Source organism: Delphinus delphis, chromosome 7 (genome assembly GCF_949987515.2).
Source record: "Delphinus delphis chromosome 7, mDelDel1.2, whole genome shotgun sequence".
NCBI lineage: Eukaryota > Metazoa > Chordata > Mammalia > Artiodactyla > Delphinidae > Delphinus > Delphinus delphis.
In genome coordinates this window covers 8,499,969-8,515,342 of record NC_082689.1, presented here as the reverse complement: position 1 = coordinate 8,515,342, position 15,374 = coordinate 8,499,969, and the positions used below count along the sequence as shown (strand labels likewise).

The window sequence follows — 15,374 nt, the reverse complement described above, 5'->3', positions numbered from 1 at the left end:
TTCCTGCATTTTTTGTGATGCTACACAGTAGTGACCAGTCAAATATCTCCTATCTGTATTTATTGCTGTTTTTCTTTTTTTCCTCCAGGCTGGAAGACCATCCCATCTCTCCCCAGATGGCCAAACATGCCAGAAACAGCTGCCTCCCATCTCTGCCAAATGCCCACCGTCCAGTCTGCAAGGGGGTCATGCCTGGTCCTGAGCCTTGCACTTCCTCCTCATGTAAGCATACTGGCAGCATGTGGGGGGCAGCTTTGGGCCTGGGGGCAGCTCTGGGCCTGGGGGCAGCACTGGGACTGGGGGCAGTACTGGAACTGGGGGCAGCACTGGGATTGGGGCCAGCTCTGGGCCTGGGGGCAGCTCTGGGCCTGGAGGCAGCACTGGGACTGGGGGCAGCTCTCGGCCTGGGGGGCTGCTCTGGGACTGGGGGCAGCTCTGGGATTGGGGGCAGCACTGGGCCTGGGGGCAGCACTGGGCCTGGGGGCAGCTCTGGGACTGGGGGCAGCACTGGGACTGGGGGGCAGCACTGGGACTGGGGGCAGCACTGGGACTGGGGGCAGCTCTGGGACTGGGGGCAGCTCTGGGACTGGTGATGCCTGGAATCTTATGAAGCAGCTGCAGTTACAGACCCAGAAAGGCCTTGGCCTCCCACCTGCTCCTGAGAAGCCCTCTGTTCTCAGCCACTGCTCCGTGTCGTAGAGGCCCACAGGCTTGCGACCACACAGCCAGACCTGACCGTGGGCTTTTCCTCTAGACCCCCTTCTCTCAGAGCACTGTGTCCAGTGCTCACATGTGCAAGCTATCTGAGCAACATTTCTGACTGGGGAAGCTGTGTTTAATGTGAGATTTTTAAGTAGGAATCTCAAAACGATGTAGATCTCTGACCAAAACTTTGGTGCCCCGAACTCTGGTGCTGAGGTGGTCAGCCACGTGTTAGAAGGCTGAATTGATCGGAAATGTTGGCTAGGAGCAAAAACTACTGTGGGATCCAAACGCATTTTGAAGTATCCAGTTGAGTTCATCAGAGACTGATGGGGGATAAATGTAGTTTTTAGATGCCAGAAAAAATATATGTGCTTTGAATTAGAAATGTACAAAGTTTTTTTTTTTAATTTTCAAGAGGAAATTAAAAAGATATGAACAGATCAGATAAGACTCTAATATCCATTCAAATAGAAAAACAACTGAGGAGCAGGTCAGATTCCAGTATGAGAAACATCTGCGAGCTTTTATAATCTGCTCACAGTTGGATTCAAATGCTTCTCATCCCCAATTCAGAGCAATAGACCTGTCACGGCGCCAGAAGAAAGCCAGGTTATTTGGTTACCCCAGGAGAGGATCTCTTGACTATAAGCAGTGTTAGAGGTTTTGCCAGCTTTGATCATCTGTTATTTTACATGGGTTTTGTTAGAGCTGCAGACATTAATATGCCTTCTCTAAAAGACAACTAGCTCAATAATTTATCCAGAGGTCTCTGCTGCCGGGGTGGAGGTTTTAGGTTGTCTAACAATTTTCGCCAGTTTGACCTAATGCCACTGAGTTTAAAATGATTTCAAGTTCTATAGGCCTGGACTTCCAAACAGTTGCATTTAGGCTAAACTTATTTAGCAGTAACATCCTTGTTTGACCCAAATGATCACCAGGGTGACCCTCTGTCTTGCACGGATTATAAGTGTGGTCCTATCTTTTGGAACGATTTCTCATGGTATTATTACCTGTAGGGTGGACGCACTTGAGGCTGTCAGGGACAGAGGTGGCTGAGGGTCAGCGGGTCATGTAGACGTTCTTGTTAGTTTCAAGCACAACTGCTTTTGGCCCTGGCAGGTCTGGTTCCTTGCAGGAAAACAATGGGCACCCATCCCTGGGATCGTCAGCCGTTCCCAGTGCCTCTCCCTGCAGAGGCAGCAGCTGCTCACCAGCCCCTCCAGACGGGCCCAGTCACGCTGTCGGGTGCACCCATGAGCCTGCTGTGAACACTGAGGCCGTATTTTTCGGGTCCCATCTTCCACCTGCTCCTGTTCGCTCAGGTCTGGCTGGGAGCCCATCTACTGCCCTCCTGCCTCGGTGGACTCCACTACACTGACCCCCAGTCCGCCCTCACTCCCCCTGCAGACACCAGGCATATTAGTCTCTCCCCACACCCCCAGGCCGTGTCTCCACCTCAGGCCAGCACCCGTAGTTCTCCGTTACAATCCTTTTCCTTGACAAAAGTTCTCCCCTTGGAGAAGCCAAGCGTCCGGGTCATCGGCATCCCGGGGTCATTTAATGAGCGTGGATTCCGTCTCCGGTGTAGATTCTGTGCTTCCTTCCTTTTGCCCAGCTGCAGCCACCCCGGCCCTCGCCTCATCCGTGGACCAGTGCCAGCTCCCCACCCTGTCTCGCCACCGCCATCTCTTCCTCTTCTCAGCCTCCACGTGAGGTTGCGTGCAAACAGGCTTCAGCCAGTGTGCTTGGAATGCTGCCTTGAGACTGGTTCTGAGGCTGCATCTGGGACTGAGTGCCACGGTTGAGGGAAGGAGGGGACAGCGGTGGGCAGCGGGCCGTCCTGACCCTCACCGGCTCCGGTTTCACTCCTTCCCCGACAAGAGCTGATCTGACTTCCTCTTGACCCTACCGTCCTTCCGGTCCTGCCCCCCCAGCCCTTTCTTGCCCGTCTCTTCTGCTCACCTTGTCCCCCCGCATCCCATGCTGGCCTCGCCTGGCCACTCCCCACAGCTCCCCTCACACATGACTTGCTACTGAGTCTGGCTACCCTCATGCTGGGAATTAACACCTCAAGACCCGTGGGAACCCAGCACCGCGGCCCACACGTCGGGTTTGTTCAGGACACCCCGTCACACCTGTGCATTCAGTCAACACTGAAGGCAGGACTCGTGATGAGGAACCTGCAGGATCCTCAAACGGCTTGATCAGTTGAATGCAGGCCCAGAAAGTACATTATTTTTAAGCAAAGGACTCAGCCCCACGGAGCCGAAAGGAAATAGTTCCCAAGAAAAAGAAGCTAAGAATGTGACTTAGAGTGTTGCACGATATTGGCCCGAGGCAAGTTATTCTCATTTCCCCACCAACCAAAACGGGGGTATCAAGATCACATGCCTTGTCAGTGGACCGTGGAGGGACAATGCCAGCCCTGTCTGAAATGGATTAACAGGTGGGAAAGCAGTGGTTGTCCCAGGAAGCCTCAGGTGCACGCACGCACTGCCCTTCTCCTCCCAGGTCCCAGCTCTTTCAGTGGAGCTGGTTTTCTTGCGGGGGGTGTGCCGCAGCGGGTGCTCTGAAAGTCTGCAGTGTGGCCTAAGCAGAGGGAATAGGCAAGGACGGAGGGGTGGCTGCTGCTTGGTGACTGAACCGAGAAGACCTCAGAGGGTCTCCGGAGACCCCAGCTTGGCGCCTCCTCCCTCCTGCCAGAGGGCTTTGCCAGCTGTCTCCCACCACCAGCGGCCGGGGAAAGGTCCTGATCCTGGAGGGCTGCCTACCCCTGGGCACCATCTTGTAACACTATTAACTCTCATGGGATTTTCTGTGTGTAGCTCAGCACTCATGGGTGGTTCCACTCAACTATTATTTCATACACCCAAATCTGGTCCCCTGGACTTTATTAAACAGTTAAGTCTCCTACATAGGAACGAGTTCCATTCTGAGATCACACTCGTAAGTCCAATTTGTTCATAAATCCAACGAAGCTAGCCTAGGTACCCAGCTAACTAATATGATACTAATAACTAATATAACTAATTATAACTAATATAATCAGCTACATAGTACTGTACTGTAATAGGTTTATAATACTTTTTGCACAAATAATACATAAAAAACAAACACACAAAATAAAGAAAACATCTTTAATCTTACAGTACGGTATCTTGAAAAGTGCGGTAGTACAGTACAACAGCTGGCATATAAGGGCTGGCATCGAGTGAACAGGCAAGAAGAGTTACTGACTGGAGGAGGGAGAGGAGGTGGGAGATGGTAGAGCTGAAGGGTCATCAGCTATAGGAGACGGAGGGCAAGCTGCAATTTCACTCACACCTGACGTGGATGGCACAGGTTCTGGTTCCTTGCTGGATTCAATTCTGTCTACCCTCTTGAAAAAACGATCCAGTGACGTCTGGGTAGTAGCTTTTTTTTCTCATCATAGATGACCCGGTAGCACCGGATTGCATTCTGAGTGGCTGCTGCAACCATTTGTAGGGGATGCACACACATGGCAATGAACGCCAGAGACGTGAACTAACTTACGTGACTGGACGTGCAAATGCACGTTCACATCTTTGAAAGTTCACAACTTGAAGGTTTGTATGTAGGGGACTTACTGTAAGACCATTGAGCAGAGAGCACAGACAAGCAGGCCAGTTGTCCATCGAAGAGCAGATCAGAGAAGGCTGAAATTCTAGTCCCAGTCCCAGTTCTGGGTGGAGACTGTCCAATGTGGACTGTAAATAAAGCCACCCATTGGGTTCCATACCAGAAACAGAGTCCTTGTTTGGGTCAAAAGAGAGTTATCTGGAAGTCAAAGCTGCGCCCCCTTGCTATGGATTTGAGGAAACCTGCAGGGAAGATTTTTTTTTAATTGAAGTCTAGTTGATTTACAATGTTGCATTAATTTCTGCTCTACAGCAAAGTGATTTAGTTACACATATATATACATTCTTTTTTATATTCTTTTCCATTATGGTTTATCACAGGATATTGAATATCGTTCCCTGTGCTATACAGTAGGACCTTGTTTACCCATTCTATATATACTAGTTTGCACCTGCTGACCCCAAACTCCCACTCCATCCCGTCCCCACCCCCCGCCCCCTTGGCCACCACAAGTCTGTTCTCTATGTCTGGGAGTCTGCTTCTGTTTCATAGATAAGTTCATTTGTGTCATATTTTAGATTCCACGTATAAGTGAGTATGTGTTTTTGTACCATATAAGTATGGTGTTTGTCTTTCTCTGTCTGACTTACTTCACCTAGTATGATAATCTCTAGGTCCATCCATGCTGCTGCAAATGGCATTATCTCATTCTTTTTTAAGGCTGAGTTGTATTCCATGGTATATATGTACCACGTCTTCTTTATCCATTCATCTGTCAGTGGACATTTAGTGTCTTGGCTATTGTGAATAGTGCTGCTGTGAACATAGGGGCGCGTGTATCTTTTTGAATTATAGTTTTGTCTGGATATACGCCCAGGAGTGGAATTGCTAGTCATATGGCAACTCTATTTGTAGTTTTTCTGAGGAAACTCCATTCGTTTTCCATAGTGGCTGCACCAACTTACGTTCCCACCAACAGTGTAGGAGGGTTGCCTTTTCTCCACACCCTCTCCAGCATTTGTTAGAGACTTTTTAATGATGGCCATTCTGACCGGTGTGAAGTGGTATATCATTGTAGTTTTAATTTGCATTTGTCTAATAATTAGCGATGTTTAGCGTCTTTCATGTGCCTGTTGGCCATCTGTACGTCTTCTTTGGAGACATGTCTGTTTATGTAGGGAAGACTCTCTATATTTTAGATAAAGCAGAGGCCACGTTGCAAAGGTGCTAGAGAGACTTTTTTTTTTTTTTTTAATGAAAGAGCTGAAAAGAGCTTGGATTAAGGAAGCAGTGAATCCAGACTGTCACAGTGTTGCTCTGATGGTGACACGGACCCCTTTGGCTGTAGAACAAGAAGAGGAGAAGCAGGGCTGGAGAAAGAGGGGTCCATGTCATTTGAAATACAGAACAGGCCCGTCCCCAGACCCTTGGGAGGCATCTGTGGCAGTGTCATCTGGGACTTCTCCCATCACTCCCCGTGATCTTGGGGTGATCTAGGTGGCCTTGTCCTTGCTAGGTGGTATTATGGAGGTTCCTGCCCCTGGGGGAAGACAGGGATTCAGGCCTGAAGGATCCTGGGGCAGCACAGGGCGAAGAGAGCCCCACCTCTGGGGTTGCCAGATTTGGCAAATAAAAATACAGGACACCCAGGTGAACTTGAATTTCAAATAAACACGAAGAGTTTTTCAGGGTGCCTCTGGGCCGCTGTGCATCAGCGCCAAGCAGGGGCCCAGGAGACAGTTCTGGCTTTTGTTGGCTTTTCCCTGAGAGGCAGTGGGAGTGTGGGAGGCGACAGGACCGCTGGTCTGTCCTTCTCTGCGCTTCGTGTGCTCCAGCCAGAGCATGCCTGTTGCACCCTCAGGTTATAAGTACATCAAGTGGCCATCTGGAAAGGCCCCGAGCTGCACGAGTAAACAAGTCCTCATCCACAGGCGCCGGGGAGCCGTGAGGGACTGGCCCGGGGTGTGTGCTTTTCTCGACTTCAGGGCGCAGCCCAGCAAAGAGCATCCTCAAAGAGCTTCCAGAGCAGAAGTCAACTGAGCTCTCTCCTCTTCCCCAGCCACCATCGATGCCAAGTCGGGAGAGCGGTTGCCAGCAGGACGTCAGGGAGAGCCTCACCTGCCCCCAGCGGGGGGCCTGAGCCAGCCTAGGGAGGTGCCCTGTGCCCTGGACAGTGGCGAGACCACCAGGTAGGGATGGGGAGGTATCCTGGGGAGGCTCCTCTGAGGCCCAGTGTCTGACGATGGAAGCAAAGGAGCGTTTTGCTGGGCCCTGAAGCGCGGTTCTGAGATCCTCGGGGGACTGTGGTCACCGCGCGTGATAACCTCAGAGCCCAAGGGGAGGGACCTGCCTCAGGAGAGGTATCAGCTGTCAGACCGGAAGGAGAGAAAAACTTACAAACATGCCCAAGAGACTAGTTTTAAGAACTGATAGGTAAACATGTTGGGGAGGGTTTGTGATTAGAAGTAATTTGAGGTCGGTGTCCTATCTTAGCAGTTGGCTTTGGAGGGGAGAAAGATGAACGAGATCAGTAAAATGGTTTGGCTCCAATGTCAGCTTCCTGAAACCGAAACTGGGCCTCCAAGAAGAAAATAAAAGTTCTTTTCTCTCCCTCTTTCCCAACGAGCACAAACTGCTGCTTGACGGCTTACTAGGGGTTCTTTAGAACCTAGAAAGCACTGTTTTTCTTAATCTCTCACAGGCTCCCTCTTTCAGCTCGGAGGAAGCCTGCTCAGGGGGAGGGGCCCGGCTCTGGACTCAGACCCAGCCTGTCTCCCAACCGCCGCCCACCACTTCCTCCTGGTCACAGAACGCCCTGCCGGCTGAGCGTGTCACCATAGACAAGCCAACCTCCTGCACTAAAACACTGGGCTAGAGTCATGGTGAACATGACTACGCCTTGCAGCCTCGGAAGTAGAGGGATCTTGCCACAGTGACTGTCCAGGCCTCCCGCGCCCCACCTTCCCGCAGAACAGGGAAGGACTTCCCTTGCTGTGTCCGCAGGGTCACCCTAACCTCAGTTGTGGTCACGCTCCAGCGGCAGCAGCAGCGGCGCCTCGGGGAGCTGGGTGAGGCAGTGGGAGGGCCCGCATTCCAGGCTCCAGAGAGGCCTGAAGCCACCCACCGCCTGCAGGAGTGGCCAGGGAGTCCGAGATGACCTGCAGAAGCTCTAGCAGAGCCGGCACCCACTGGGGCAGGCAGCGACCCTGCACCTTTCTTTCCTGCTGTGTGGGGATGAGCCGGAAGGACTTTGGAACCTGCACAGGGCAGGGGGGCAGTCCTGGATGTCTCTCCCGGGCCGAGGGCGTAAAAGATGGTGAGCCCGAGGCCCACTGTGGTCACGTGCTCCGTGACTGTCTCCCGCGCTCCTCAAAGACAGAGGCCATGAGCAGGGTGTTTGTCCCTGTGTTCCCACACCTGGCCCAGGGCAGGAGCTCAAAACAGGCGATGGATGGATCCTCAGGAGAAAGGAAGAGAGAGTGGCTCTCTCTCTGGCTTGACAACTCCTCTCTCTCTGTCTGTAGGGGGGAGGGCAGCCCCTGGCGCTGGAGGAAGATGAGTCGGCTGGGTGGGCCCTCGTTTGCGGCAGAAGGAAGGCCCTGGAGCTCTGGGCGTGGGTCATTGGTAGACGGAATGATAGCCCTAGCCCTCGTTGCTTAGCCCCAACTTTGAGGTGGTGTAAAGATGATTGCAGCCTCGTGGCTTCCAGCAGCTGGTCTTGCTGTGCAATTGCCTTCCTAGAAAAGCCAGGAGTAAAAATGTTCGGACCCCACCATCCCACACCTCCCCACAGCCAAGTTCTCCTTTTCTTTTTTCTATCCGCTTAGCTTTGAGTAACTGTTAACCAGGCTATGAAAATGCATTTTTCTAAAAAAAGCATTTATCCCAAGAAGAGCCAAGGCCCTCTCCCGGGAAATCTGTCGGTCCAGACCTGGAGGGGCTGACCTGCACCTTGGAACGTGCAGCGTTGCTTTCCAGCCGTCACCCCCGGGAAGGTGAGGGACCTTGCTGCCCAGACTGTCCCGTGGCCTTGCCGACCCATCGGCCGCCAGCCATCTTCGGATTATGACTCAGCAACATTCCAAACACAAGTAGAGATTAAATATCTCCAGAAGCCTTTTATTGCTACTCCCTTCCAACACAATGTTCTTATTGATAAGGGAGATAATATAAGCAGGCCAGTCTTCTTTAATAAGTAATCGCCTACCTTGCAGGCTGCCTCCCAATTTACCAATATATTGAAGTTTACCTCTTACTAGGACCCAGCACCATGTGTTCCTGCAGCAGATTACGTTTTTCTAAATTGTAGGCACCTGCCATCCATGTGCTTTTTCTGCTCTGCCCTCATCCGGCCCCATCTCCTGCCAGACCGTCGCCCGTTCCTGGCTCTGGCTCCTAGCTGCCCAGACTGCTGAGCTCAACATTCTGGGGCGTTAGGGGGCTAGGGGCCACTCAGAGGCCAAGCTGACCCTTACCGACAGACGCCTATCCCCGCCTCGTACAGAGTCCTTTCCAGGGGGTCCTGATGCCATCATCCCTGCAGAGTTCAGTGACAGTGGCCAGCGTCCTCAGTCCACACCGCCACTTCCTGCAGCCCCCCAGGTGGTTTGGGGAACCTCATGGGATGGGGGGCACCTACCAAGCCGAAGGGCGGCCCCCCGGTGTCTGCCAAAGGCCAGTTTCTCCAATGCCAACGGGGGGAGCCAGCCGAGGGAGCCTCTGCCTGAGGGTGCTCTTTCCCCAGCAGCAACGCTGCCCTGGCCAAACAAAGGTCACGTCCCACGGCAGAGAGGAGGCTGCCTTTTAAGGTGTATTAGTTAGGATTCTCCAGAGAAAGAGAACCAACAGGAAGTGTGTCTATACAGCGATTTCTTTTAAGGAACCGGCTCCCATAGTAGCAGAGGCCTGACAAATCCAAAAGTGATCAGATGAGACCCACCCACATTCTGGAGGGCAGTCTGCTTTACCCAAAGGCCACCTGTGAGGAGTTCCCTGGCGGTCCAGTGGTTAGGACTCTGCATTCTCACTGCCAAGGGCTCGGGTTCAATCCGTGGTCGGGAAACTAAGATCCCACAAGCCGCACAGCACGGCCAAAAAAAAAAAAAAAAAAGTCCACCTATTGAAATGTTCATCTCATCCAAAAAACACTTGCACAGAAATATCCAGACAATATTTGATCAAATACCTGGGTGCCATGGCCCAGCAATGTTGACCCATAAAATTAACCTGCACGTAAGGGTGTTCACACGCATTGCCAACTCGCTCTCCAAAAAGGATGGGACCCTTTCCTGGTTGCCCTGGGTTGGGAGGTTAGAGATTCCCAGCCCTGCTGCCCAGACTTTTTTCTCCCTTCACTTCTTGCCAACTCACCTCGGCTGCCTCTGACCCTGCAACTTGACCTTGCTGCCCACTGGCTCTAAGGCCCCACGGGGTGAAGCGGGCCAGCCGTCCTGGGCCTGCACGTCTAGCTCCTCCAAATCTGGCCACCCTGTTCCATGACCGTGTGATGGGACATCCCCAGGTAACCCAGGGCTGACCCTGTGCCGTTACCATTGCCGGGAATAGCCCCAGTGCTCACCTGAGTAGTTTTTACTAGTGTCTCTCAAGTATTCCTTCTTAAAGTGTAATGGGGCTACATTTAAAGATGGTCAAGATTTTTATGTTCTGTATATTTTACTGCAATAACAATGATAAAAAATATCAAAATTAGGGAGTTCCCTGGTGGTGTGGGATTCCGGGCTTTCACTGACATGGCCCGGGTTCAATCCCTGGTCAGGGAACTGAGATCCCACAAGCCACAGGCCAAAAAAAGAAAAAAAAAAATCTGTATATCAAAATTAGAACAGCAAAATAGGAGAAAACATATGAACTAAATAATATGAAAGGAAAACCACCTCATTAGCCCGTATAAGAAGCTTCTTTTTATGTGGAAGAAGTGTCAGCAGTGCATGCCTGCTTTCACACAATTGCAGGCAGACTTACATGCTACTCTGTATTGCTCTGTTTTCAGCCTTATTCCATTCTCTCTCATACGCCTGAGTAGCCCCCATCTTCAGTATTTTTAATGATTGTGTGCTCTTTCATCTGATCTATATACCGGAATTTATGACGCCTTTGCCCTAAGGTTTTGCTTTTCTTTCATTCACTGGTAATGCATGTGGTGCTCAGAAACCGTGCTGGACACTGGGGCTCAAAGGTCAACTAGACCAAATTGCTGCTCTTAGGGAGTTCACCTGGAGGGACAATATTATGAGTGACATAAAAATAAATTTTGCTTTTTGAAGAAAAAAAATTAAAATTTAAAAAAACGTAATAGGGCTAAATCTCCTCTATCCTTTTCAACCTGGTATGAAAGATTTCTTGTCTAAAGTATGGGCGGTTTTTATGCCAGCCTCTTTTTTTTTGCTTTATTGGAATATAGTTGATTTACAATGTTGTATTAGTTCCTGCTGTACAGCAAAGTGAATCAGTTATACGTATACATATATCCACTCCTTTTTAGATTCTTTTCCCATAGAGGCCATTACAGAGTACTGAGTAGAGTCCCCTGTGCTCTACAGTAGGTCCTTATTAGTTATCTATTTTATATATAGTGGTGTATGCCGGTCTTTTTCTAAATTTGAATTTGGAGACTTTTCAGATATTTAAGTTTTATTTTTCTGATTATTAAAGTAATAGATTCTCAATATAAAAAAAAAAAAGGAGGCATATAGAAATGAATCCAAAAATTATGCAGTTTCCTCCCAAGTCTCACTCCCCAGAGCCGTAACCCCCATTTAGGGGGCACTTTACCACAGCTGGGCCCGGAGCACAGCCACCCTACCTTCAGAGCTGTCCTATAGAAAACATTTTACAGGTGAGGAAACTGAGGCTCCCAAAACGTCAGCAGACTTGCTCACTCTCGTCACCAGCTAGAGAGCAGCACAGCGGGACTGAGAGTCCAGGTCCTTCCAGTGAGCGCACCCTCTGGGCCCCCCACCCTCCTTCCCGGCCACTGGATCCCGCACTTCCCACAGACCTCAGTTTCAACCCCCAGCACACACCACACACGCACACGCACATGCACACACACATACTCCTCACTGCCCACTGGAAAGCCCTGCAGCCGGTCAGCATCTCCCTGTCCCAGGGGATGCAATGGGGGGACCCCCTCACTCGCCAAGCTCACAGTACCTGCCATGCGCCCACTGTGTGCAGCCCGCAGATGGAGACACCCACTTATTGAAGGGAAGCTGGACTATAGGAGTACCTGCTGCCTGCCGGGAGCGGAGCTGGCGCTGACATCAGCTCATTCAATGGTGACAACAACCCTGGGTGACAACCCGGGACTCCAGTCTTCAGAGTTATTGTCCGGAAAATGGGCGCATAGATAGCAAAGGCCCCAGAAGTCGAGGTGGGAAGAAGAATTGAGCATGTATATAGCTCAATGACAGCCAGAGAGCAAAGGGCTGGGCCGGGAAGTCACATCACCAACCCCAGCTGCGGTGGCTGCAGGTGCCGGAGGAAAGCTGGCTCCTGTCTCTGTGAAGCTGGTCCATTGGGATGGGGTCCTGAGGGCGTCTGCAGGATGGCTGGCTATAAGATCCCACTGGGTTCAGAGCTTGGCCTCACTAACTGCTTGTTATGTGTGTGACCTTGGGAAAGTTTATAAACTTAGAGCCTCAGTTTTAACATCTGAAAAATGGGGTAGTAATGCCTGCCTCACAGGATTGTTTGGGGGCTAAAAGTCACCTTCTCACTGAGGCCTTCTCGGGCTACCCCATCTAAAATCACTTTCCAATTGCTATGATAAATTAGCACACATTTAGTCACCTGAACAAACACAAATTTATTATCTTACAGTTCCCTAGGTTAGAAGTCCTACACAGGTCTCAGTGGGCTGGAATCAAGGTGTCCACTGGACAGGTTACATTCCGGAGGTCTAGGGAAGAATCTCTTTTCTGTCTTTTCTGGCTTCTAGAGGCCTCATGCCCTCCTTGGCTCGTGGCCCCTTCCACCATCCTTCAAGCCAGCAGCGTGGCGTCTCTGTGCCTTTTTTCCGTGGCCATACCTGTTCCTCTGACTCTCTTCTTCTGCCTCTCTCCCACTCTTAAGGACCCTTGTGATTACCTTGGGCCCACCCCAGTAATCTAGGATAATCTCACACCTGCAGCCTTAATTCCCTTTTGTCATGTAAGGTCCCAGGGAGTAGGACATGGACCTAACTGGGTACCATTACTCTGCCAGCCACAGCTTTCCTCGCCATTGGATCTCACAATTTAATACTCTCCCAAGTTCCCTATTCCCTTCCTTGCTTCCTCTCCTCCTTAGCATTGATTCCTCTTTCATCGTCTCCCTCCTGCCCTAAAACGTGAGCTCCGTGGGGCAGGGACTTATGGCTCTGGGTGCCCTGCTCTCCCTCACCTCCACCACGTGCCCAGGACAGTGCATGCCTGGCATCTATTAGTGCTTGGAAAGGGGGGTCCTTCCTTCCTCCTGTGACTTCAGATTGCACATTTTGTTCCAGGGAGTTTACACCAGGCTTCGCCTACAAGCCCCGGGCCCCCTGCAGCCCGGAGATCCTGGACCTGAACCCACCCAAGGCCAAGGCATCGGCTCTGGCCCCTCATTTCTCCTCGTGTGGCCCACAGCAGGCCAGCCGCCCCGGCTCCACGGCGTCCGCCACGAGGAGCCTGCAAAGTAAGTCAGCCTGCAGGGAAGGGCGCTGGCCTTCTGCATCTGACTGGTGCCCCTTCCGTGCCCACCGGACCAAGGCCCGCTTCCCCTCCCCGCAGGACCAGGGCCCTAGCCGGTCGCTTCCTCTGCCCCAGGGACCGGTTCTTCACTCATCTTTCTGTTTATGAAATTGCCCTTGGCCTCAGCGGCTCATACACAGACAGGTGGAATGACACCCTCCAGGCAGTGCCACTCGGAGACAAGATCCCCCTGCGTGGGGCTTGCAGGTCAACCCTGAAATCCGAACCGGCCTTCTGGTGGGAAGCAGCCAGCAGCAGCTCAGGGCGGCCTCGAAATCAGACAGAAGCAGGTGCTTCCTCGCAGGCTGGGCGGAGGGGTCGCCCGAGGGACCGAGGGGGGTGTCCAAGGGCCACCCTCTGTCCCTGGGGTCCCCCTCCTGCCCTTTTACTAGCGGTAAAGACCGCTTCTCTGTCCCCTGCCCGTCGGCTACTTGACCACACCCCTCCACTCCCCAGCTGAGCCCGTAACTTTCTAAAGGGCTTTACTAAAAATAAGGGAAAACAAAAGAGAAACCGAACAAAAGAACGTCAAGTGGCACAGAATCAGTCACTCTCAGGATGTATGCAGGCCTGCGGCCGGCCCCTTCCCTTCCTGGCGTGGCCCCGGGCACTCTGGCCAGCCGGGGAGCCGTTGGGCTGGGAGCGTGTAAATGTGCCGAGGCTGGGAAGCCCGCGGGGCCCTCCCCCTTCTTGCAGCACCCCTCTGCTGGGAAACACACGCGGGGCCCCAGCCCGGCCTCCCCACCGCGGTGCTTCCGCACACAGGTCCGGAGGAAATGCCGGCGAGTACGGGGTGGGGGGTGGGGGGCGGCCAGGAGAGGGGCAGGCAGGCCGCCCATCCCTGCCCGGCCTCCGGGCTGCAGCAGGCCGGGCGCCCCTGCTCTCGTAACCACGGTGGCAGCACCCGGCCGCGGACGGGCTGGCCGGCGCACGGGGTGGGTAGCAGCAGACACGCGTCCCTCGGCCTCAACAGACACTGGCGCGCGGCCAGCGGAGCTCACTGAGTCCCCGCACCGGGCAGCCTGCTTCCTGTAAGGAACGAGCGTGGCCGCCCGACTCAGGCCCTGGCCGCAGAGCAGGTGACCCGGGAGGGAAGGTTCTCCTGTTGAAAGGAGGGCTTGTGTGGGACAGACGGGGCTCTGTGCTGAGACCGGCCTGGCGCTGGCAGCTTGCCTAGATTTTCTTCTCCAGGCGGCCAGTCTTCCAGGAAGTGAGGCTGGGTTCTTCCCCGGTGTCACCATCCCGTTGCCCAGTGACCAGCCAACTTCCTGCCCTCAGCCAGCCAGCAGCTGCAGGTGACAGATGTGAAGAGACAGTTGTCAGTGAGCCGCCAGGTGGCTTCAGGGGCTGAGGGGGACAGCCCTCCAGGCATCCAGGACCAGGCCCACCACAGCCCATGCCCCAGGGTCCTGCCACCGCCCTTCCTGCCCGCCCTCCCCCTGGCACCCAGCTGGGGGGGCAGCACAGCCAAATCCATGAGCCTGTCCATCTCGTCCATCTCGGGAGCTTCTGCGGAGGAGCCGGAGCCAGACATCTCGGCCGGAGACGGGACCCTGGCCTCGGCGGAAACTGGCCCCCCTCACCCAGACCGAGTATGAGGAAACAGAAGGGACTGAGAGTAACAGAAACTCATTCTCAAGCCCGCTGCCTGAGCAGCAGACTTCGTATTTTCTTCCTCTTTTAAAATCTGGTAAGAATGTGGTGTGTTCCCCTCTCTGGCTGGGAATATGGCTATTCCAAGGCAGCCCCATGCTTCTGCACGTGTGTTTTAAGGACTCAGAGCGCTGACCAGTTTAAAGCCATTTCCCTCCCTCCATTAAGACCATAAGCACAAATAGTGCCACAGGCAGTGTGACTGTCCCCCGCTGGTGGAGGCCTGTACTCGCTTCTTGCCGAGGGTGCCCTCAGGGCCCACGTCTGAGGACAGAGGAAGAAACTTCACTGCAGAGCCAGGAATGTTACTCAAGCTAGTCGCAGGGTCTGACCTCTTCTAAAACACAAATATTGAAATAAAATTATCAGTATTTAGATGGTACGTGTGTGTGTGTGTGAATAAAATCACATGCTGCCCCCCAGGCAGTCCGTCTGCCCTGGCCATGCCCATTAGTGGAGACATTACTGTGGCCCCACTGGACATAAATAAAGGATAAGCACTGCGTTTTTCAGTGGCCTTCTGACTCCTCAGGAGAGCGGGCAGAGAGGTAAACGGGAGAATGTTGGAGCAGGCAAGAGGCCAGGTTGCCCCTGTGATGACTGTAAACACATCATGGGCCAGGACCCTGGGTTAATCTCGCAAGGTCTTGGCAGCGGTGCCAGGCTGGGCACATTAGAACT

The 15,374-nt window shown here is 52.9% G+C and overlaps 1 protein-coding gene across 5 annotated transcripts in view; it reads left to right on the top strand.

Annotated features, from left to right (window-relative positions):
* Positions 1–15,060, top strand: part of ARMC9 (armadillo repeat containing 9) — a 136,749-nt gene extending 121,689 nt beyond the window's left edge. For 2 of the 5 annotated variants that reach the window (XM_069540831.1, XM_069540830.1), the window contains exons 23-25: positions 89–222; positions 6,365–6,494; positions 12,812–13,255. In XM_069540831.1, coding sequence (XP_069396932.1) covers positions 89–222; positions 6,365–6,494; positions 12,812–13,148 — 601 coding nt within the window. In that variant the 3' untranslated portion in view covers positions 13,149–13,255. Of the gene's footprint in view, positions 1–88; positions 223–6,364; positions 6,495–7,006; positions 7,210–12,811; positions 13,256–14,231 lie in introns of those variants that run through there. The other 3 variants (XM_069540832.1, XM_069540833.1, XM_069540834.1) reach the window with 3 other exon arrangements.
* Positions 15,061–15,374: the final 314 nt, after the last annotated feature.